This window comes from Ostrinia nubilalis, chromosome 5 (genome assembly GCF_963855985.1).
Source record: "Ostrinia nubilalis chromosome 5, ilOstNubi1.1, whole genome shotgun sequence".
Lineage (NCBI taxonomy): Eukaryota > Metazoa > Arthropoda > Insecta > Lepidoptera > Crambidae > Ostrinia > Ostrinia nubilalis.
The window spans coordinates 10,728,921-10,753,582 of record NC_087092.1 but is presented as its reverse complement, the minus strand read 5'-3'; the positions used below and the strand labels follow the sequence as shown (position 1 = coordinate 10,753,582).

General features: G+C 42.1%; 2 protein-coding genes across 2 annotated transcripts; both read left to right on the top strand.

Annotated features, from left to right (window-relative positions):
• Positions 1–288: 288 nt before the first annotated feature.
• LOC135072081 (uncharacterized) lies at positions 289–24,659 on the top strand. The gene is made up of 22 exons (XM_063966029.1): positions 289–394; positions 701–985; positions 1,279–1,403; positions 1,649–1,852; positions 1,894–2,054; positions 2,252–2,422; positions 2,906–3,042; positions 3,247–3,459; positions 4,097–4,346; positions 6,963–7,135; positions 7,391–7,657; positions 8,198–8,418; positions 10,051–10,195; positions 11,954–12,084; positions 19,692–19,800; positions 20,319–20,547; positions 21,002–21,168; positions 22,768–22,935; positions 23,430–23,705; positions 24,053–24,231; positions 24,298–24,441; positions 24,522–24,659. Exons 1-22 carry the CDS (start codon positions 289–291, stop codon positions 24,657–24,659), a joined length of 3,999 nt encoding a protein of 1,332 aa, XP_063822099.1.
• Positions 14,153–17,735, top strand: LOC135071902 (cytochrome P450 6a2-like). The gene is made up of 2 exons (XM_063965764.1): positions 14,153–15,684; positions 16,022–17,735. The coding sequence occupies exons 1-2, from the start codon at positions 14,364–14,366 to the stop codon at positions 16,189–16,191; spliced, it is 1,491 nt and encodes a 496-aa protein (XP_063821834.1). The 5' UTR covers positions 14,153–14,363; the 3' UTR covers positions 16,192–17,735.
• Positions 24,660–24,662: the final 3 nt, after the last annotated feature.

Here is a 24,662-nt window from a genome sequence, read left to right as displayed (position 1 = left end):
TGCGCTGCGTAGCGGTGCAGCTCGACGCGGCGCACGCGCTTTGCCTGCTACTGGGTGAGTCAGTACTAGAGTCTGCTAGACGGAGCGTATGCGAGTCTGGAGAGTGACGTCATGGAGTGCTTGGGTGTCTCTGCCGTGGAGGCAGCTGCGCGGCTGGCGCGGCTACTGTTTGTACGCTGCGTGGCCGTGCAGCTCGACGCGGCGCACGCGCTCTGCCAGCTACTGGGTGAGTCAGTACTAGAGTGCTAGGCAGCGTATGCGAGTCTGGAGAGTGACGTCACGGAGTGCATGGGGGTTTCTGCTATGGAGGCGGCGGCGGGGCTGGCGCGACTTCTTTTCGTGCGCTGCGTGGCCGTGCAGCTCGACGCGGCGCACACGCTTTGCCTGTTACTGGGTGAGTCAGAGCTGGAGGCTGCTAGACAGAGCTCGGAGATGACATCGAACACCTTACCGTGTACCTCGTCAGCGCAACCACGACCTCTCTGACAAGAGTTCCCGACTAAGAAGAAGAAAGAGACAGAGCGTATGCAGGTCTCTGGAGATGGACATCGCAGAGTGCATGGGCGTTTCTGTTGTGAGGCGGCCGCGGGGCTGGCGCGGCATTGAGATGCGGCGCACGCGCTTTGCCTTCTACTGGGTAACTCAGAGCTGGAGGTTTCTAGGCTGAGCGTATGCGAGTCTGGAGAGTGACGTCATGGAGTGCTTGGTGTCTCTGCCGTGGAGGCGGCGGCGGGGCTGGCGCGGCTGCTGTTCGTACGCTGCGTGGCCGTGCAGTTCGACGCGGCGCACGCGCTTTGCCTGTTATTGGGTGAGTCGAGTCAGAGCTGGAGGTTTTTAGGCAGAGCGTGTGCAAGTCTGATGAGTGACGTCACGGAGTGCATGGGCGTTTCTGCTGTGGAGGCAGCGGCGGGATTGGCGCGGCTGCTATTCATACGCTGCGTGGCCGTGCAGCTCGACGCGGCGCACGCGCTTTGCCTGCTACTGGGTGAGTCAGTACTAGAGTCTGCTAGACGGAGCATATGCGAGTCTCTGGAGAGTGACGTCACGGAGTGTATGTCTGCATGACTTCAGATGTTTTTCTGATATCTATGCTGTAACAGTTAGGTTGTTAACACGTTACGTACGTCACCCTTCCCACATTGCTCCACTACCTACTACTACTATAATGGAATGCATCTGACCGAGGCCGAGCCTGCCCTGTTTAAAAACACATTCAAAAATCCGTGATGGTGGTGGCTGGCAATAAAGAAACTTGCAAATATTTGAAAATATTTCCAGATGACGTGAGATACTTACCTCCGAAAGAAGCTTTGCGGGCTGATGTTCTGATGAACGCTTTGAGACGCGTCCAACCGCAAGATTTCAACATCGACCAGAACAGTTCGCCATCAAAAAATCCACAGGTAATTTGATGAATTTACTTTATTTATTTCCCACTAGGTAGACCGACAATCGGCGTAGGTCTCGGGAAGAACCTGGACGCGGGAAGCGAAGGACCGAAATCCTCGGGGGAGCTTTTGTCGAGCAGTAGACGTCATTCTGCTAAAACCACAGCTAAAACGAACAAACGAACTTTATTTATTTAACTTCCATTCCATGTGACAGCTTTCAAAGAACTACTAAGCTTTATTTTTTATATTTTTTTCAGACAACAGGCCTAATGCAGATCTTGGACGTTTTAAAGCAAGACATAGTATTAGACCAGCACGGCACAGAGTACGTGAGCGGAGGCCTAGTGCGGCCGACGCTGGAGCCCTCGCTGCGCCGGAGCACCCTGCAGCAGCTGTCCGTGATGATGAGACAGCAGGAGTTACATGAGGCCTTCCTGCAGGCCGACGGCCTGAGGCTCGTGGTGGCCATCCTGAGGTAATGTGGACAGTGTGACACCATCAGCAAGGCTTTAGAGTACGGGGCGGAGGCCTAGTGCGGCCGACGCTGGAGCCCTCGCTGCGCCGGAGCACCCTGCAGCAGCTGTCCGTGATGATGAGGCAGCAGGAGTTACATGAGGCCTTCCTGCAGGCCGACGGCCTGAGGCTCGTGGTGGCCATCCTGAGGTAATGTGGACAGTGTGACACCAGCAAGGCTTAGAGTACGGGGCGGAGGCCTAGTCCGGCCGACGCTGGAGCCCTCGCTGCGCCGGAGCACCCTGCAGCAGCTGTCCGTGATGATGAGGCAGCAGGAGTTACATGAGGCCTTCCTGCAGGCCGACGGCCTGAGGCTCGTGGTGGCCATCCTGAGGTAATGTGGACAGTGTGACACCAGCAAGGCTTAGAGTACGGGGCGGAGGCCTAGTCCGGCCGACGCTGGAGCCCTCGCTGCGCCGGAGCACCCTGCAGCAGCTGTCCGTGATGATGAGGCAGCAGGAGTTACATGAGGCCTTCCTGCAGGCCGACGGCCTGAGGCTCGTGGTGGCCATCCTGAGGTAATGTGGACAGTGTGACACCAGCAAGGCTTAGAGTACGGGGCGGAGGCCTAGTCCGGCCGACGCTGGAGCCCTCGCTGCGCCGGAGCACCCTGCAGCAGCTGTCCGTGATGATGAGACAGCAGGAGTTACATGAGGCCTTCCTGCAGGCCGACGACCTGAGGCTCGTGGTGGCCATCCTGAGGTAATGAGGTTGACGTGATCACACATTTGCTCGTCTACTGCCAAAATTGTTATCACCATTGTGAATTTTACAAGCAAAAGTATTTTTTACAGCCTCATGACTGTTTTTGCCCTAACTTCTTCCCTTTATTATAGGTACATAGATTATGGTTCCCATCATATATTCTTATTGTGTTGTCTTAAAATGTAGAAACAATTGAAATCTGATCTGCACTGTCTGTTTCATTGGCTACTGGGTCTTCTGGAAAAAACTAATCTCTACTGGGGTGGATGTGTAAATGCCTTTTTATTTCTTTTCAGGATGTCACTCATGGTCGACGATTATTTGGCATTCCCGGAGTGTGCCATAAGCTGTGTGTCCATTTTGAACAGCGTTTGCTTCTCCAGCCGGCATAGTTTGGCCAAGATAACTGATTTACCAACTCTACTGGTCCGAGGTGAGAAAGTTTTAACTTTTTTAACTGCGTACCTGGCATCAGTGACGTCACATTGACGCTCTGGTAAGGACGGGGCGAACGCGGAGAGGTTTGCGGGTGAGTGCGAAGGAGAGTCGCATTCAAGGAGTTCGATCGGGTGTTTTTTCTTTTTTCAATGTCACATAATATGAAAAATTATCTTACATTACTGTTATATTTCACCAGTGATCCTAGTGTTCCCCGCCAACGACTCGGCCGTGTTGATGTCAGCTCAAGTACTAGCGCTGACAGTGTGGTCGGGCTTCGCCCTGCAAGAGCTGGACGAGCACAGGCGCCGCGTGCCCGCGCTGCCCGAGTGCGTCACGCAGCGGTGCGCGCTGCCCTTTACAGCCACTAGTTATTGGGCGACCAGTCCTAATGCTGGCCATTCGGCTGTGGGTGAGTGGACTTAATGGTTAAAAGTTTCAAGAGTAGGTACATTGTTTTCTTCTAAAAGCGAGATAAATCTAGATTTACGTATTTTAGATTTGATGAAACCATTTATTCACAAAAGAATGTCAAAAATCTACGTTAGAAATACTTACCTAATAAGATTATTAGCAAGGTTTTCTCCAAACGCGCGTATTGTGTGAAAATTATCGACAGAGTATAACCACGAAAATCACTTTAGAGCGCCCCCCTATAGGCCTAAGATGCGCGCCGTGATAACTTTTATCGACGTCAAAATGTATGGGCAAAATCGATAAAATGGCGTGATACCCGCTTATCGCGGCGCGCATCTTAGGCATATTGGACATAAGATATTTAGGGCAGATTTTTCAATCGTCAGATATCTTTTAACTGAAGAATAAACTTGTCAATTTGGCATTTTCCCATACTGAAATTGTCAATGTGCCAAACTTATTCTTCAGCTAAAAGTTATCCGACGGTTGAAAAATCAGTCCTTACAGAGTTATTTCAAATTTAAAATGTCATTTCCATACAAATATAAATTTATGTATGTGTTCACCGCCTGTAACTTTTTGTAATAAGCTCCTTTATTTTTCAAATACCTTATTAAGCCACTTCTATTCAGAATGGCTGACATCAGACGAGGCGTGGCGCTCAACCATCCGCGTCCGCTGGTGGTGCGCTTATGAGGGATGCGCCCGCGTCCTGTGCGGCGCGCCCCCGCCCCCCGCGCCGCTCGCGCTGCGCCCTGCGGATCAAGACCGAGCTCTACTAAGGGCTGCGAGCCCTGGACACGCAGCCGCCACAGCTCTGCTGGCTTTAGAGAATGCTACGTCACATGCACAGGTGGCTGACGCGCTGTGCTTGCTGGAAAAGTAAGTACCCTATGCGTCTTGTCTCTTGACATTCCTCTGCGAGCCGCGTGCCCTGATGTTGCGCCCGCGCAGCTTGCATTTAGTCCCGCCGACCAAGACCGCGTCTTATTGAGGGCTGTGAGCCATGCTGCATGCTGTCATGCTGCAGCCGCCGCGTTGCTGGCGTTGGAAAATGCAACGTCGCACGCGCAAGTGGCTGACGCGTTATGCTTGCTGGAAAAGTGAGTAAACCTATGTGTCTTGTCTCTTGTCATACATCTGCGAGCCGCGGGCCCTGATGATGCGCCCGCGCAGCTTGCATTTAGTCCCGCCGACCAAGACCGCGTCTTATTGAGGGCTGTGAGCCATGCTGCATGCTGTCATGCTGCAGCCGCCGCGTTGCTGGCGTTGGAAAATGCAACGTCGCACGCGCAAGTGGCTGACGCACTGTGCTTGCTGGAAAAGTGAGTACCTGTCTGTCTCTTGACATTCCTCTGCGAGCCGCGTGCCCTGATGATGCGCTCGCGCAGCTTGCATTTAGTCCCGCCGACCAAGACCGAGCCCTACTGAGGGCCGCGAGCCCTGGACACGCTGCGGCCACCGCGTTGCTGGCGTTGGAAAATGCAACGTCACACGCGCAAGTGGTGGACGCGCTTTGCTTGCTGGAAAAGTGAGTACCTATGTGTCTGTCTCTTGACATCCGCTCAGCCCTGATGATGCGCCCGCGCAGCTTGCATTTAGCACCGCCGCTCGCGCTACGCCCTGCGGACCAAGACCGCGCCCTGCTGCATGCCGCGAGCCCCGGACAAGCCGCCGCAACTGCGCTGTTCATCATCATCCATTCATTTACGAGCCGCGTGCCCTGATGATGCGCCCGTGTCCTGTGCGGCGCGGCCCCACCCCCGGCACCCCTCGCGCTGTGCCCTGCGGACCAAGACTGCGCCCTATTGAGGGCTGCGAGCCCTGGTCATGCTGCAGCCGCTGCGTTGCTGGCGTTGGAAAATGCAACGTCGCACGCGCAAGTGGCTGACGCGTTATGCTCGCTGGAAAAGTAAGTAACCTATGTGTCTTGTCTTTTGACATTCCTCTACGAGCCGCGTGCCCTGATGATGCGCCCGCGCAGCTTGCATTTAGCCCTCGCGCCGCTCGCGCTTCGTCCCGCCGACCAAGACCGAGCTCTACTAAGGGCCGCGAGCCCTGGTCATGCCGCCGCAACTGCGCTGTTGGCGTTGGAAAACGCTACGTCACATGCGCAAGTGGCTGACGCGTTATGCTCGCTGGAAAAGTGAGTAACCTATGTGTCTGTCTCTTGACATCCGCTCAGCCCTGATGACGCGCCCGCGCAGCTTGCATTTAGTCCCGCCCCCCTCACGCTGCGCCCCGCCGACCAAGACCACGCCCTGCTGCATGCCGCGAGCCGCGGACATGCCGCCGCAACTGCGCTGTTCATCATCATCCATTCATTTACGAGCCGCGTGCCCTATTGATGCGCCCGTGTCCTGTGCGGCGCGCCCCCGCCCCCCGCGCCGCTCGCGCTACGCCCTGCGGACCAAGACCGCGCCCTACTAAGGGCCGCGAGCCCTGGACACGCCGCCGCTATTGCGTTGTTGGCGTTGGAGAATGCAACGTCGCACGCGCAAGTGGCTGACGCGTTATGCTTGCTGGAAAAGTGAGTAACCTATGTGTCTTGTCTCTTGACATCCCTCTGCGAGCCTCGTGCCCTGATGTTGCGCCCGCGCAGCTTGCATTTAGTCCCGCCCCCCGCGCCGCTCGCCTTACGCCCTGCCGACCAAGACTGCGGGCCGCGAGTCCCGGACACGCCGCAGCTACTGCGTTGTTGGCGTTGGAAAATGCGACGTCACATGCGCAAATGGCTGACGCATTATGCTTGCTGGAGAAGTTAGTAAACCTGTGTCCGTCCCTTGCCATTCATCTGCTAGTCGTGTAATAGTGACTGGAGCTAACCTAAGCCGCGTGGCTTGATACGCCCGCGCCGCTCGCGCTACGCCCTGCAGACCAAGACCGCGCCCTGCTGCGGGCCGCGAGCCCTGGACACGCTGCCGCAACTGCACTGTTGGCGTTGAAAAACGCTACTTCACACGCGCAAGTGGCTGACGCGTTATGCTTGCTGGAGAAATTAGTAGACCTATTTATCCTTCTCTTGCTATTCATCTGCTAGTCGTGTGATAGTGACTGGAGCTAACCGGATGATGCGCCCGCACAGCTTGCGTTTAGCGTTCTTTCGCGCTGCGCCCCACTGCGAACCGCGAGCCCTGGATAAGCCGCCGCTGCCGCGTTGCTAGCGTTGGAGAATGCAACGTCGCACGCACAAGTGACTGACGCGTTCTGCTTGCTGGAAAAGTTAGTATCTGTCTTGCTATCCGCGAAGAAAAAATGCCAATGCATAACACGAGGGAGTAGTATCTTTTTCTTGAAGGATCACCATTTTGTATTCGGTTTGGAACATCAAATGATGCTAACCGCAGCTGTCGCATCATTAAGATGAGAGTAAGACATCGTTTTGCGGTTAGTCCTGCGATTGTAGAACTCATCAGTAGCCGGAGTCAAGCTGAACCGTTGTACAAAATAGTATTGATTCCATAAATTATGTATTAATTATTTATTTTGTGTTACCAGTTATGCGCACCTCATGCCTCGCTCCTCGGTGACGGGGGAGCAGTTTGCCGCGTTGCCATGGCAACACATGCGCCGGTTCCTACGCGCTCCGCCCGCTTCTATCCGAGATGCAGCGTTGTTTACTGCAGTCATGCATTTCATACTCGCTTATATGGACAATGTGCCTAGCGAAGGTAATTATTTAGTATCAGACTTAATACTTAGTATTATTAGAAATGTCATTTTCTGCACTATTTAAAGAAAATCCACACTAAATTATTATTTTGTTACTTAAGTCCGGTCGCCGAGCAGATAGAATTTCGTACAATGACCCCAATCTACCCATCATTATCGCACGCGCGTAATTATATTTCTGTCGCGCTCGCACAATCACCGCTCGACGGGCGGCAGAAGTGACATTAAGTTTCCTATTTATTTTATTGTCTTAGGAGGAACAATGTCCTGGATAAAGTCATCTTTCATCGGCAACGACACGTCCGTGATATCGCTGCTTAGCCGTGATCAGTTGTTGCCGCAGCAGACGCCGCAAGATGGCGTGGAAGTGACGCAACTCCACATACACATAGTGAAAGTTCTGCTGCGATGCGTCAAACTGCTGGAGTATGATGACTATGACAGCAATAAACTGGAGAGTCTATTGAAGATACTGCTCGCGTGTCTAGCGAGGGTTGACTTGAAGAATTTTCATGCTTTAGGTGAGTCTTCTTTTGTTTTTGCTCGGGTCTCTTTAGACAATAATATGCCTGTTAATTCAGGTCAACTTAATGATCGCCTATTGCTTCGCAGCATAATAATGCTGGAGGTTGCGTATTCAATCCTCGCACATTGCAAACATTTGTGTGCAATGTGCATGAACATAATATCTGTTTGTATTGGTGTTTCTATGTATAATGTGTGTTCTGCGTTTCTCTGAATAATTACGTATTTACAAAGAAACATTTTAAGTATGTTTGTACGGATTGTATGGATATACCCGCTTTGTTTAGTTGATTACATGACACATATCAGTATACACACACATGTCTGAGGATGCTTTATTTATTTACCATCCAGTGTTTTTCAAACCTTTTGTATGCACAAGCACAACACTAAATGCTTCTATGATTTAATTGATCTGTGTTTTTTTTTAATTAGACGATTGGATGCGATAACAATACTGAGCGTTTCCTAAAGTCTAGATTTACCTGACTTCAGGTTCATCCTCGTCACAATTTAATTAAAAAAATGTCTTGCAGGATACCTCAACGAACTGATGCGTTGTATAAGATACGTATTGCATTCTCGGTACTGCAAGCTATCTGAAGACACTCTAGTGCAATGCTTCAAGATCATAGCTGAAACGCTCAGTGGTTGCGCATCGGGGGGAGGGAGGAAGGGGCACGCGTGTCGACTGGATGCCATACTCTCTTTACTATCTCTATTGAAGCAGGCACATCAAGAAGGAATACCGGTTCAAGTGAGTAACAACCCTATAACTAATATGACTGCAATTAACTTACATAGGGTGGAATCGACCAAACAAGAGTAAATATTAATATCAGAATAAATCGTCAGTTATTAGACATTTTGTCATATTTCCCATACTGAAACTGTCAATGTGCCAGTTATACCAAGAGTTAATCTCGGATAAAAGTTTGGTCGAATCGGGCCTTAGTCAAATAGCGAAGTATAGAAAGAAAAGCTTTTATTTTATCACTCCTATTTGCGCTAAGAAGCTTACTTATAGATAAATAACAGATAAATGTTGATAGTAAGCAAGAAATAGTTTTGATGACGAAATTATGTTCCCTAATTTTATTATGCTGGCGATAGATGACCAATAAAAAAATAGCTTTTAACGGCCGATCCAATTTTCTCTATTTATCAAATAAATCATTATCAAGAATTTTGTCAGAGAATATTATCATCATATCTACAGTATCTTTTGATCATTCCTTGATGACGCGTCATCACCCGATTTCTGTAAAAATACGTCAAGGGCCTATCAAGAAACACACGATATCTATTTATCCATGTTCCCGGTAATCGTCACGCATTTATATACATGGTATTACGTAAGAAGTTTCTTAGAATATCAAATGTAATCTTAAGTGCATTTGTATTGTCGTGAGTATAAGAACTTCATGGGAATTCCGGTGACACAATTCATCAAGCGCCTGTTTATTTATAAAATTGATTTAGTTCCTATTTAATACCTAACTAATAGTACCTAGTGTTATTGTTTGAACTTGAAAAATATAACATGAATATTATTTTTTTACATTATAACATGTAATATGATTATTCTTATAGGTAAAAAGGTAAAATCTTCATAATATTATCACTCCAGCCAGTGTGGCAATTAAAGACAATAAATTATAATAAATAGTTACTTTCAAATTCCAACCTGTCACTAGAATTCAGTGTGTATAGTGTGTTCGTCAAATCATGTACACAGCTGTAGTTGAGTTTGTTTTTGGATTTTCCCCTGCCAAAATTTTTGATTCGCACTATTTAGCGTTAAATTAAATAACCCTAATGTTGGCTCATGATGTCACTAGAGTGTTGACTTCGGTTTTTACAGCCCATATCATACAAATATTTTGAAATAAACTTATTTTTATTTCTGTTGGTAGTCTGTCAAAAGTCAGATTACCAAAGGTAAATGAAAGTCGAAGAAGCGGCTAAGGTAAAAATATGCGAGTTCGGGACCTCCAACTCGTCTGAGTAGCGTGGGGAGTGTAGACCAAATCCACCCTTTGCCTCTGGTAAATTAAAGAAGGTCGTCCTCCTGCAATAACGGGACTATTCCCACCTCTCGCTCCCACCGCTACAACTCCCGTGTGGCCAGGATCCATAGCTTGACCGCCAATAAAACTCAACCAGTGAAGGTCAAGTTTGTCTCGGGGGAAAGTTAAACTGTCATTGGACCTGCAAGGAAATTAATCAGAAGAACTTAAGGTTTCGAAGTTAAGGTTCGACTTCCCTTCATTGCAAAGCGGATGAGAGATGACTAACAAAGGTTTAATAAAATCCTCTAATAATAAGGAGTAGAGACATGGAGACTAAATGACCTTGATCGTTGATGAAATAATGTTTTCTTGATCAGCGATGGTGCGAAGCGTGGAGCAGCGAAGCGGTGCAGGCTGTAGTGGGTTGCAGTGCAGCTCAGAGCGCTCAGTTGCGGGCGGCTGCGCTGGCGGCCATGGCTGCGCTCGCGCACCATCCGCAGCTGATGCCGCACCTGATGCAGGGTGAGTGAGCTTGGTCTGGGGGCTTAGTGCGAGTTTACATCAAACGTATTCGATATCGAGTGCGTCAAAAAAATTCTATGAAGATTTTAGTTCTTGAAAATATCAGCTAGGGACGCTGTATGATGTAATTTTTTACGCACTCGATATCGAATACGTTTGATGTAAATTCGCACTACGCCCCCATGTTATTGTAGTTAGGAACACTTAGAGGGATTCGAGATTTACAGTCTAATTTTTTAGAAATCAGCAGAAATGTCATCAAATATGGCCAACTGACATAAAAATATTTTTGGTCTGTGAACTAGTGATGCGACAAAACCTCTCGTTAATCGCGAAGTGAAATTATTGTAGTACTTGCGTATCATCGCCGGGTGATCGTCAAAATACTAAAAATATGCAACAAAGTCGCAACATTGAATGTGAACTGATTATGAAATTTTCGAGAACAGGAAACAAACTGTATGCCCAGATGTAATCAAAAAACACACTGGACAGTAAAACAATCAATGATATCCGTAAAGTTATTAAACTTCAAATAGTTGCAAAAAGTTCTGTTTGACAGTGTTGCTACTAGTGACATCTCGCTCGCTCAGTTCTTTGTTGCTCTATTCCTCTAGGGAGGTAATTTAAGATGCTATCAATGAGGGTTTTCGCGTTTGAAAAATCCGCCAGATGGCAAATGGCAATACGTGGACGCGAGGTCCAAATGCTGCGTGATTGGTGGATTTTGACATATCTGTCAATGTCATGTCAAAAATAACCAATCATGCAGCATTTGGACCTCGCGTCTACGTATTGCCATCTGGCGGATTTTTCAATCGCGAAAACACTAATTGAAAGAAGATTTTTATTTTCTTTTAGTTTATTTACTTATGTAGGAAAATAAGCAATGGAACAATACGTAAGCATAATTGCATAAAAAAGTAAAATAATTTCGTTTAAATAAAACCGACGAAAAATTAAACTGACTCCGAAAAAGTATACACTAAAAGTAGAAAAATAATTTTACGTTATCTCCAATATTGTCGAAGTTATCGCTGGAAAATTAAACAAAGTATCGTATATTTTTTATTTAAAATTAATCAGTAATCGGAATAAGTGAATACTTAAAATAATATCGATTAAATTTACAGATTATTGTCTATGACTCACAGGTTACAGCACTGATGTGTCAGAGACAAGTCATAGACAATATGGAGATAACACATGATTTTAAACGTCAAGTCAATTTGACAAGTTTCACAAATTTTCATCGTCCACGTATTTTGCTAAAATAATTTGTTTCAAAGATTGATTTCAAACTTGTATAAACGTGAAAATAAAGTTGGTTTCATGGGCTTGTTAAATAATGTGTATGATATTATGAACACGTAAGTGATTATGGTGTAATTGTGTATGAAAGTGTCTGTTTACATCTCTGCTGGATTCTAAAAAATCAAGGTATAGATTGTTGACATCATTAACGAATGATTTAAAGAGATATCTTATCTAAAGAAATAGTTAATCCCGGAAAATTTAATTAGTAATTAATTAACCGTAAAATAATATTTTAAGTAGCTTTTACCTCAATAAATATAGCCAAAGTGCTAGGAAAACTAAATGCGATCCGAATTCCAGACATATTGGTCCACGTTTGGAGTTAGAGTAGGATCGGATGTATCCGATAGTAGAAGCTGTGTACAGCTTCATCGCAATTTTCTAATATTTAATTTTGTATTAGCAAAATGTTTTTTTTCATCTCTATTTTTTCACATTTAGCAATACAAGAAGAATCCCTCTGTGCTTTCGCGGCCCGTATCCTGAGCGATCGGCGCGAAGCTAATGTGTGTCGCGCAGGCGCGGCTTCCCTGCTCGCCACGATCGCGGCTCGCGCGTCCCCGCATTGTGACGTAAGTGTTGCCATAGTTACGTAACGCTAATGTACACGTGTTTAAAGGACGTTATGACGCATGTTTCTGGGAATAAAAGTTCCTTAGCCCGATGCAGAATAACATTTTCATGCAGTTGACTCTTAGGGGAACTTAAGCTGTTTTTGGAAAGCATGTTAATCTCAAAAAGATATGACTTGATTGACTAGTTTTAATATTTTATACTCTTTCTAAGTTTGGCTAAACGGAAGTAAGTGATAGAAATATCCTGCCCCATTCGCCGAAATTGGCCTGGTGACGTTGTTAAAAAGTTTAATTATACGATACGTGTTAATCCGTTGTTATGTTACGTGTGTTGTATTCTTGAGTATAGCATAATCCCTACAAATAATATGCACTGCCCGCGGTCGCTGACCGCGCGGTTTCATCGTGACGTGTGGTACCATTACATATTTTATGCGTTCCTTGTTTGGGCGCTATTTTGGAGGTGCACCCGTTATTGTTATACTTGCATGCGATATCCACACACACTAACAATATTATTAGACTCGTATTTATTTGAAGTTAATTAGTACACTTAGGCAGTTATTTATAATGTTTTTCTGTGATAAACCACCGCAACTTTTCTTTGTGTTTGTTTCATGTTTCATTCATTTAAATGTTTTTATTGGACAATAATAAGCAGTATTTTAATAAAATTAATAGCTATTTATTTTGATCTGATACCTTAAATAAATTTGGGGTTTTGGAAATAACTTTTTCGATCACGACTTTTTTAAACAAACAACAAACATCTTGTAAAATTCCTTTATAGCCATATGGCTATAGAGTAGTCATTCTATGGAATGCGGATTATACATTTTGCCTGATAAACATTTTCTAAATCTACAATGATAGTAAAATATTTACGTAAGAATTAACTAGAATTAAAAAGATAATTCATAGTAAGTACACTTACAATAGATATGACCATACTATCCATATTCGTAACAACGTAGCGTTGGAATTTTGTAATTTATGTCGTTATCAATTGAAATGAAATATCATCCCTGACCGGACTTTCATTCAGTTTGTAACAAATGATTCATTCATTTATCGGAGTCCTGTGTGGCGTGTACTGATTTGTTCTGCAAGTACCTATTCAAAGTTTTATTATTAGAAAAGGACAGATGACTGTACTATTATTTTACGATTTATCGCGCCCATACAATAATAATAAACCATGAATTATTCATACATTGTAACTGGTAGGTACATTACAGTTTGATTGGGACCACCTACATTGTCAATTTGTGAACAACATCACGCTGTATAATTTGAAACAATGTGACTCTAGAACATAAAATCGTAAGCAGTGGCTGTGGGACATCCATAATAAATTACCACGCTGATGCTTTTTATGTAGCTCTGATTACATTGTATTTCTTGTGGTTGGTCCGCAACTTGTTATGAAAAGTGGTCAGTCAATGCCAGCTAGTAAACAGTGAAATATCGCGCATTGTTTAAAAATCAAAACAAGCGCTAAACATCTAGACGATTGTTATTTATATTTGATGGTTCAATTCAATTGGCATTTTAGCACACGTTTAATATAACAATAGTCGTTGCATCAACCACAGTTGAGTGTGTATGTTCTTTTTTTGTTCTCATAACTGTTTGAACTTCGACATTGTATGTTATGAAAATATAACGCATCGTTTTTTAATGCACAAATATGTACCAAGTGATGCGGCTATTTGACTTAATTAATAAACGACGATATGAAGTTATTTACTTAAAATTAGGTTGTCAAGGATAACGATTCATGAATATAAGCATATTTAGAAATTTTTCGTACTGACATCTATAAAATCCGATTGTTTATAATCTCATTAAAAAACATCCGTTCGATTCCAAGATTCTCAAGCTCACTGTGACTTGCTTGAATGTTTAATATCCCCGCTATTACTTATTCTTTCTGAATACAATGGGCTCCGTAAAGTTCGGAGTACGGGTATATTCGAGTCACGGGCAGCGCACGTCAACAAGCGCGGCCTTGAGTGCGCCGGCGCAGTACTAGGGCTAGGTTTATCTTGGCGTTCTGTGGCGATACACTTCAATTGGTGACTGACCGCAGCGCAGAGCTGTTGCGCGCGCGCCGACCTTCTAGTTCCGCGGCGAGTGCGCGTGCTTATCGTTTTGTTTACTCACACAAAAACGCCGGCATGATCGCACGACCCCGTGTATCACATCTCATTAAAAACTGAGATTTGGACAAACAAGTGCTTTTACGGAGCTGTGATAAAATAACTCGTTTCAAGATGTGGTTCTGTGTAACGTGCTACCTCGTCTCATTTATAGTTTTCCTACTCTTACTATTGACGATTTTCCATTACACTACAAAAGGACGCAAGTATTGGCTACAAAAACAAGTGCCTTACAGAGAACCATGCCCGATTTTCGGCAACTTTGGACCCGTTTTAACAATGCGAAAAACTTATACCAGTATGCTGCAGTTTTTCTATGACACATATAGAAATGAAAAGTATGTGGGAATATTTCAAGCACGCCGGCCGACGCTGATGGTGATTGATTTGGATATAGCAAAGACCGTACTTTCTAAGGAGTTTTCTAATTTTAGTGATCGCGTGTCGGTGGCGACAGACACTAGACGTGAACCACTACTTAGAAATTTGGCGAATATGAGTGGATCGGAGTGGAAAGCGATGCGGCAAATAATTACTCCCACATTTTCTTCTGCCAAGATGAAAGCTATGTTCCCTCTCATTGCAGACTGTGCTCAATCTTTGAAAAACACTCTCCTCGCAGAATCTTTAGAAGAGGTTGATATATCAAGGTTAATGAGTAGATTTACGACCGATGTCATAGGAAGCTGTGCGTTCGGAGTCGATCCTGGATCTCTCAAGGATCCTGATTCACCATTTTTAAAAATGTCCTCAAAAATGTTTAGAGCTGACCGTGCTACTATACTGAAACGGTACTGTCGAGCGTTTTTCCCGAGATTATTTAAATGCCTGAATCTTAAGACATATTCCCCAGACGTGGAAACATTTTTCTCGACGATCATCAAGCAAGTTCTAACAGAGAGAAGAACTACAGGCGTTCAGCGACATGATTTTCTGCAACTGATGTTAAATGTGCAGAAAACTGACAACGCATTCGAGATGACAGATGAATTAATAACGTCGAATTCATTCATATTTATGCTGGCTGGCTTAGAAACGTCGTCAACAACTTTATCGTTTTGTTTGTACGAGTTGGCTAAAGACAAGGATGTACAGGACCGAATTAGGAAAGAGATAATGGAATGCATGGAACGCCACGGCTCGTTGAATTACGATGCGGTAACATCGATGCGTTTGACGACGCAAGCTGTGATGGAAACGCTGCGAATGCACCCTCCTACACCTCTTACTACCAGATTATGCACCTCGCCATGTGTTCTTACTGGGACAGATTTAAAAATAAAATTAAAAGACCCAGTCCTCATACCACTATATTGCATTCAAAGGGATCCAGAATATTTCCCGAATCCGAATAAATTTGACCCAGACCGGTTTGCAGATGATTTAAATCCTCCTGCCTTCGTAGCGTTTGGAGAAGGACCGAGAAGTTGCCCTGGTAAGTTAAATTCGTTACATTTTAACGGTTACAAATACTTCAAAGAGCTTTGTAATATTATTGCATTCAACGATTCAGAAATGAAACGAAACAGTTGTAAGTTGTTGAGAATCCGAATAATTTCGGAAACAAAGCCATTGTTTACAATATTTTAACATGTGATTATTTACCAATTGCAATTACCACCGATGTGATCGAACCGAATAAAACAGTTCGTTAGTTTTTCTTTGTATTGTAAACAATTTAAAAGAATCGAATAAGTTTAACTTTGTTTATAAATGAATATCCTACAGGAATACAAAACATCGATTTTAAACTGGAAAATTTTAATTCGTAGGTGCCCGCTTCGCCGTACTGACCGCGGTAGCGGGACTGGCCGTTATGCTGAGCTCCTTTGAACTGGAGCCGTGCGCGAAGACAACGCCTTCCATTCAGTACGACTCGCGGAGCGTTTTGCTCAAGAACAAGGGCGGCATTTGGCTGCGATTCAAACCTCTCTCTTCGTGATGTTAATATAGTAAAAATAACTTACAACTAGACCAAAACAATATCTCCAATATCGGTGATATCATATTTGTTGGCATTTCCGTGAACAAAAAAGTGAATGTTGTTGGACGTACTTAATCACCAAATCAAGCTACCATGTGCCTGCTGAAGTTAATTAAATTATACTCCTCCCACTTATACGTAATGGCTTTTATGATATACGAGATATTTGCAAAAGATTAGCGGTATTATCGAAAATATTTTAGTTGCTTAAGTAGCTCAATAATGTTTGATTGCCTTTGGTTTATTGTCTGCAATAATCTCGCATCTCCACTTCGTTCGTCGGTTCACGTAGTCAGATACGCGATATCATTAGTTATGCCGACTACATGCATGGCTGCGTGTGCTATCGAATGTGCTAGAGGACATGACTATTTTAGTGAAGTAATCCGCGTTTTACCTACTTTAATTTGTTTTGTTCATAGTCATCTATTACAATTTATTATTAGACAAAGAATTCGTTAGGCATTTCGATATGGGTACAATAACTAGCCAAGCATGCAGCTGTGGAAGTTCTTTCCAGTAAATATTACGTCGATTTACCTCACAACGTTAACATCTTATAGTTTTAGAAATAAGTTAGTAATTTTAATTAAAAATCTTTAATGTTCTCTCAGATGTAGTTACTAAATCGCCTTATATGTATACCTACATGTGTATATAACGTAGCACCTTTATTGAGAGATAGCGTTCTAATCAGTATTGAAAATATCACTAACTTTATCGAATCAAAATGACATGTTATATTGTACCTTCTGTAGTGTTATAATGTAATATAGAGCTCTTTGTTTAAGTAAAATCATTGCTATAGGTTATGTTATAATCCAATTAAATAGTACTTACATAACTTGTTAAGTAGCGATAATTGAACGCCTGTTAATGATGCTGTAATAGTTGGTGGTACTTAAGAATATATCGATAATAAAGTGTGTGTGTGTGTGGGTAGTTAAATAAAACCACCGTAAACCAGCTGTATGTTGCGGTTTGCTGCTAGAACTATTTCTAAGAAAATAATTTGATTTGTATAATCTGTTATGCTCGTCCATTTTATCTTAAAATTCTGTCACGGGTTTTTACCAGCTTTCCGCCCGCGGCTTCGCCCGTGTGGAGTTTTGTATGTTACAGAAAAACTTATCGCGCGCGTCCCTGTTTCAAAAACCGGGATAAAAACTATCCTATGTCCTTTCCCGGGACTCAAACTATCTCTATGCCAAAGTGTGAAAGCAAGACAGACAGACAGAGTTCTGTCGCATTTATAATATTAGTATTAAATTAGACCATCAGATATACGAAACAGTTAAATGTTTCCTGTCAAACTATACCAAGAATAATTTAATATCTACTATGTTTGTCCTCTAAATCTGTTTTGGTGTCATGGGTTTTATCACTGCGCGTTGGGGCAAAGTGTAGGTTTGAAAGTAAAAATACACTTTAGTTAACTGAAGTTTTCCTTATTGATATTTATGTTATGCGTCATAAATAAAATATAGCGAGAGCTCTAATCTTATTAACCCTTCATTTGGCAAGACACAAATTGTTTGATTTTTTCAATAAAATCTATTTAGACCTAATTGTTACTATCAAATAAAGTTAAGAAAAATAGTAAAAAAAATATTTGGTTGGTATTTTCGCGAAAAACGATTGTTGCTTATTTACCACATTGCCAAATAGGGGTACTTAAATAAAACATTGAGATATATTATAGAATTATTTTTTTTTATATGAAAATCTTAAAAAAATCAATCGTATTTCACATTTTATGCATTAAACTTTTTTTTGGCCATTTTCGCAAAGTCGACAATGACCTTTTTCACCAACATTTGATAGATGACGTATGTCATCATACTTCACGATCAATATGCCGAGCCAAGGTTGGCTTTTTATTTTCTCTTTAGCTTCCGAAACTGGTATGTTACCGTTATCTGCTATAGTTGTTGACTTTAACGCAAGAAAAATGTGTTTATCACTTAAATCAGTTCAGCGGTATAAGTGTGAAGACAGACAACACAGAGACAGACAGCAAATTCTTCCTCTCTCCTAAAATGCTGTGCCCTACAGGGTCCATAATTGCATCCAAAGTAATTACCATACCATCTCTGTAACATTATTCATGCAATATATGATTGATTTATTGGGTATTGATACTCTTTTGTATTGACAAAAAGCTAAACTTATTTTGTTGGATGTTTGGCACTGATGCTTCTAGGCAACATCGAGGTTCGGAAGCATGTCATGTATTAGAAAACACAGTTTCTACGCCAAATATTGCTTTATATGATTAGTTTGATTTATTATGAATAAAATTTAGACAAAACAAAAACAATTAGAGATGATAAAATAGTACAAAATCATAAAACTTCCGTCTTTGTTATTCTCATTGCGCGTCATCTTGGCGTCTGACAGAAATATGAATATGAAATCACTCAAAACTCAGTCGACGACCGATTTACTAGTGTTTTGCTGAACTGAAGTGGTTGTTGCTTAAAAGCATCACTGCCAAATGAAGGGTTAATTAGTGTTAGATAAAACTATTAATGTTTTGAAGTTTTTATAATTGATGCGTGGATTGATACGTAAATTATGTATTTGTTTTCGTAAGTTTTAAAGATGTATAAATTCGTAGAGGAATAGGTACTTGAAATCTGTTAGATCGAATTATACTCATATGTACTTATTTTACCCGTCAAATATTGTCTGACTGGACTACCTATGAGAAATAATTGTTTACTTGATAAGTATTTTTGTGTAATTAAGAAATAGTTATTTCATTTTAGGTACTTAAAATATGACATATGGATTGTACTATTTTAACATAATCTCAAATATAATATTAATCCGCAAAAATAAAATATGTTTTCTTTACCAGATATTTACACCACAATGTATATAAAATATGAAATCAGTTTTTTTTATTGTGCGTAATGCCAGAAAACCAGAAATGTTGCGTTGTTACAATCCTTTTGTCCTAAATTAGAACAAAGGACTGAGATTTGGGAGTAAACAATTTAAAACGCAGTAACACGGGGTCGTTACTCCTAATACACTGACTAAACGCTGTGATAACCTTTGAAGGTCTTTCTTTTTTGATGAACACCAAGACAGCAAACGCAACATTGTTTACAGTTGCTATTAATATTTTTAGACAAACATAATTTGAAAAAAGTTTGCCTTTTCATCATTTAGTTAGACCCCTGAAACCCCTACGCCTACAGCAATATCAACTAATAAGATATCTGAGGTATTTATACCTCGAAGCTCGCGGAGTTTCAAGCGCATCTAATGTAGCGTATCTAAATTATTCCTCGAACCTTTTAGGTGCGCTGATTTCGTTAATATGTATGTATACCTAAAAGGTACGCTATTGCGCGCAACACATTTTAGTAAGTAGGAAAGCAGCATCTCTACACAAATTGCTTTAATTTTCTACTATGTTGCGTAAATGTGTCTTGTATTTTTTTCAGGTTTTAGAAAGCGATTGTCTTGACCAGTTGAAAATTAATAACATATTAGACATCTGCATCGAAATACTTGTCGACTTTTGCAACGAGAAAGATTACGAAAAATCTCTAGGTAACTATTTTTTTGAGTTGCTTTATTTTTATTTTAAAAAAAATCGCAAATGATTATGGTGTTTCAGCTGATTTGCATCTACTGACATAAATGATTATCTTTCGCGCTTCATGTTCCGATCAGGGAGTGCATTTATCTCACTTGAGTATGCCAAAGGAGATTGCTGCGGGCTCGATATGCCATATATCAAACTATGATAACACAACAATGATTAAGGAATGTGCTTATCACGTATGTTTTGTTTGTGCTAAGAACAAACGGTTTTTTGGATTGTTTTTGCGAAACCTAAAATTTTTCTATTAAAATTTTGAATTCAATTTATTACATGCACGATGCATAGTAAAACCAATTATTAGTAGTTCCGTATTGCTAAATAAACATTTATAAATTGTTTCAGAAGTAATTTGCTCAATAAATGAAGCGTTAATGGAATAGTCGTTACTTAGTAACTTTAATGGAACTACAGCCATTAATGTGTTTTAAATTTCTTTAAGTTAACAATCTTAATGTATTTGCAGAGCCAAACGTGCCCTTGTCCATGCTTGAAAGGTTCACGGAACTCGAGGTGCGTTCGCACAAATGTGGGGATGTGCACGTTTCTCCCTCCCTGACTTCGTTCCGTGGCGCGCCGCCTCCTAGTGCGGCACTAGTGAGCGCAGTAGCTGATATGCTGCATAACGTCAGCGCCTTTGCGCATGCACCGGTGCAAGCCTGGAACGAGAAGGGACTTTACAGACTGCTTTTTAGGTATTATATTTGATACTTGATAGTGGAAATTGCATGAGATTTAGGGTGCTACAGATAGGCATGTTTGCTTATAAATAAGCACGAGTACCTAGTTCAAACGCTTATGTTTCATGCGCTAGTGGGCACACACTGTCGGGGATGTCCCTTGACTTCTGAGAACTATAAGATAAATAACATTAGAGTGAACTTTCATAGATTACACTGATAAATTAATTAAACACATGAAAAAAACAAAATGATTTTCCGGTTTGAAGTTCCGCTCTGAAATATATTTATATTTCAGATCCTTAATTACATCACGCCATCTTGTCCCAAATTAAGAAAAACTTGTATCAACTGTCTGGACGTTTTCAGTTTTTGCTAATATCTCGTTCCTTATATCTCGTGTAAAAAATTCAATATTCATGTTTAATTACCCATAATCTAATCGTCAAAAAATGGTTTGTGATTCCAGGTGCGCGTCTCTATCAAACGGTCCCAAGACCGATATACATCGGGTGCGGGCGGCGTCGTGTCGCGCGCTAGTCGCCGCGACGTCGCACCGTTGCGTACGCGCAACTCTCGCTTCAACCAAGGACTGTCTGCATAACATGCTGCTCACGCTCACGCCATTACCAGAAGGTAATTTATACATAACAGATCACATTTGCTGTAGCACCCATTGTTGAAGTTTATTTACCGTTTGCATGAATTTTGAGCAAGCATTTGTTTTAGCAATGATAGGAGCGCCTTCTAGAATCTAAGAATTCAGCAGGATCAGAATGCACACCTTCTTAGCCCTTTAGGTAAACCAAAGTACAGTAAGGGACTATAATGTGTTCAGTATAGTACTATTTGAGTCATGCGATGCCCAGCGAAAGAAACGCTAACATAGCTTTGGAAGTGCAGATGAAGTTAGAGTTATCGCCCCAGATGAATAAATACTGCGGCAAGACTCCAACATAGAGGGGAACACAATAGATCAAAACCAGTCATTGTGATATACCCCATTGAATTACAATTAATTGCCGCTCAATACAAATATTAAAAAAATAATACAACGCCTTTTAAGCAAAGCAATTGTACAATTATAAACTTGATTTTATTATTGGATTCAATGGCTTGCATTGAGGATGTTTACTCTGTAATACGCTTATGATGATTGATTACATTTGAATTATTTGAAATCATGTAATTTTCGTCAAATTAAGTGACGATTCGCAAAAAACAGTTCTTCATACCAATGATTTGAAATTACTAGGATGATTATTTAGGAAGATCAGAATAGTATATTTGTATTTGCATAAGAAATCTTGGTGGGCAATCGAGCTTGGTCATACCCGATAAGCGCAAGATACAAATATAGATAGTGTTATCAGAAGTTTCGCTCTAAATAAATAAACTTATCAAGATTATTCAACTATGTATCATCTCTTGGAATAGTACCTATTTTAGGTATTAGTACTACCCGTAGAATACATTTTGTCAATTATTGCTTTCGTTTATTACGCTCTGTTTTCACCCAATTTTTACTGTTGATAATTTTGATAAAAACATCCTAAATGATAAGAATTTGATAATTTTCATCGTGGCCATTAAATTAATTCATTTAAAATTCTTCCAAATTGAGTCATATGTTTTATCGTAATTGTATTTGTTTCACATATAAAACGTTAATCTCTATTATACATAAACGCGATTTTTCTACAGTCATTAAACTATTAATGTATATTATTTACTATAATACAGTACCACTTTTGAAATACTTTTCATTATTTTTTTTCTTTTTAATAATATCATAGCAGCATAAATTTGTGTCTACAAGACTATTTCTCAACTATACTTTTTAGGCTATGTTCTTCTCATTAATTTCTTTGCGGGTCCAATGACAGTTTAACTTTCTCCGGGACAAACTTGACCTTTACTGTTTGGGTTTTTATTGGCCGTCGAGCTGTAAATCCTGGCTACACAGGAGTTGCAGCGATGGGAACGAGAGGTGGTAATGTCCCCTACTCCGTGTTTCTTAGGGCACGTTTAGCAGTCGATTCGATTGAGTCATCTCAGACGCCTATGTCGGTTCAATATTTCAAACCAGGGTTGTAATCTAAGTTCTTACCCACACGATAAGAGAAAAAGAGAGTCTTATAAAGCGTAACGTAAAAGAGTGTGTCACATACCAAAATAAAGTGGAAGAAGTATCGTATAAAATACATCTTGTCAATGTTATCCGTACTTTTCTAGATGAAATGGACGCAGAATGCATATCTGCGCGAACGCAGGCTCTGCTGTTGCTAGCGTCGCTTCTTAGCGAGCGCGGTGCCGCCGACAGCGTGTGGGAAGACGTGCGCGGGAGTCGATTGACTTCTTTCTTCTGCTTCCTGCTGCAGTGTCTGGAGGGCGATGAACTTGGTAAGTTGACAAGTAGGATGCGATTATGTTAAGTATTAGTTATCAATGTCGTTTTAATTTAAGACAGTAATATTGATGTAGTAGGAGAAAATATGGGGGATATTGAGGTGGATCTTACATGTTTTAGTTACAGGAAATGTTCTTTGAGACCTTCTGTTACTTTTGGAGATATTAAACATTTAATTGTTTCAAGAAATAGCCTATGGGGATTAAAGTCAGACCACTGTAATTATTCCTAACCCATGTAATACTATTTAAGATTTACAATTTATATTTAAAATTTTAATAATTTGCTTCCAAATTTTTATTAAAATTTTAATAATTTGCTTCCAAATTTTTATTAAAATTTTAAATATACATTTTTACTTATATTTTTTTACTTAACTGCAGGCGCATGGAACGAAATGAGTAATTTTAAACACAATAAACGAGATTACATAACAAGTTAAAAGCTCCTTTGGCAGTTGCATAATGTTCGTATACTGTTTTTTCAGAGCTCCAAGCCGCTGCCTTGTTCTGTTTGACACAACTGACCCAATCCATGACTCAGAAGCGTCACGTGGACAAGTCACGTGATGAGTCCAGACTTCAGTTCTTCGATAACCTGAAATCAACTTCATCGTCTATTGAAGTGGAAGAAAGAAACGGCGGCGGAGACAGTGCCAGAGATGACTGCCGCCCAGAGTATATGGCGGAAGAATTCTGTAGAGTATTGATTAGGCTGTACAGGAAGATCTCGCTGGAAAACAAGAAGTTTCAGTGCAGTCAAGGTTAGAGTGCATTTTGTAAAGTAATAAATAAATTCAGGACCTGAGTAAGGGATAGAATGTATAGAAGAAGTAAACTAGCTTAACCGATACAGGATCGGAACCGTGTCGCCTCTTCTATCAATTTCTCTAGTTCACTTGCCAGTCGATGCATCGTGTCTTTATAGATTTCTAGTTTGTTGTGATATAAATAAATATTCCCATTACGCCCTTCAGCTAAAGTAAATAATTATTAAATATGATTGTGTTACGAGTGAGTTTACAAAAATAAGTCTAAGAATATCGAAATAGCAACCTCTGTATAAGAGTAACAAGTTAATTATAACGCATCTTTCTATTCTACATGCTAGATGACCCATGGACGCGCTTGTGTTCATCCCTATCATCGCTACTCTCCGCAAGCGGGCGGAGTCGAGCATTCGCAGTACACCGCGGGCTCCCTTCGACGCTGCTGCTGACGCTGCAAGCCGTGCGCGACCACCTCTCCGTACTGGGGAAGCCGATAGAGACCATCAAGAACGCTAACCACGTATGTTAATGTTCTACAAGTTATGTAGTGTCTACGCTAGATGAACCATGGACGCGCGTGTATTAGTTTCTATCATCGCGCAAGCGGGCGGAGCCGCTCCTTCGCAGTACACCGCGGGTCCCTTCGACGCTGCTGCTGACGCTGCAAACCGTGCGCGACCACCTCTCCGTACTGGGGAAGCCGATAGAGACCATCAAAAATGCTAACCACGTATGTAAAGAAGAGAAAAATTATGTATAGTGTCTACGCTAGGTCAACCATGAACACGCGTGTATTAGTTTCTATCATAGCGCAAGCGGGTGGAGCCGCTCCTTCGCAGTACACCGCGGGGTCCCTTCGACGCTACTGTTGACGCTGCAAGCCGTGTGCGACCATCTCTCCGTACTGGGGAAGCCGATAGAGACCGCGTAGACACTAGTCTACGCTAGGTG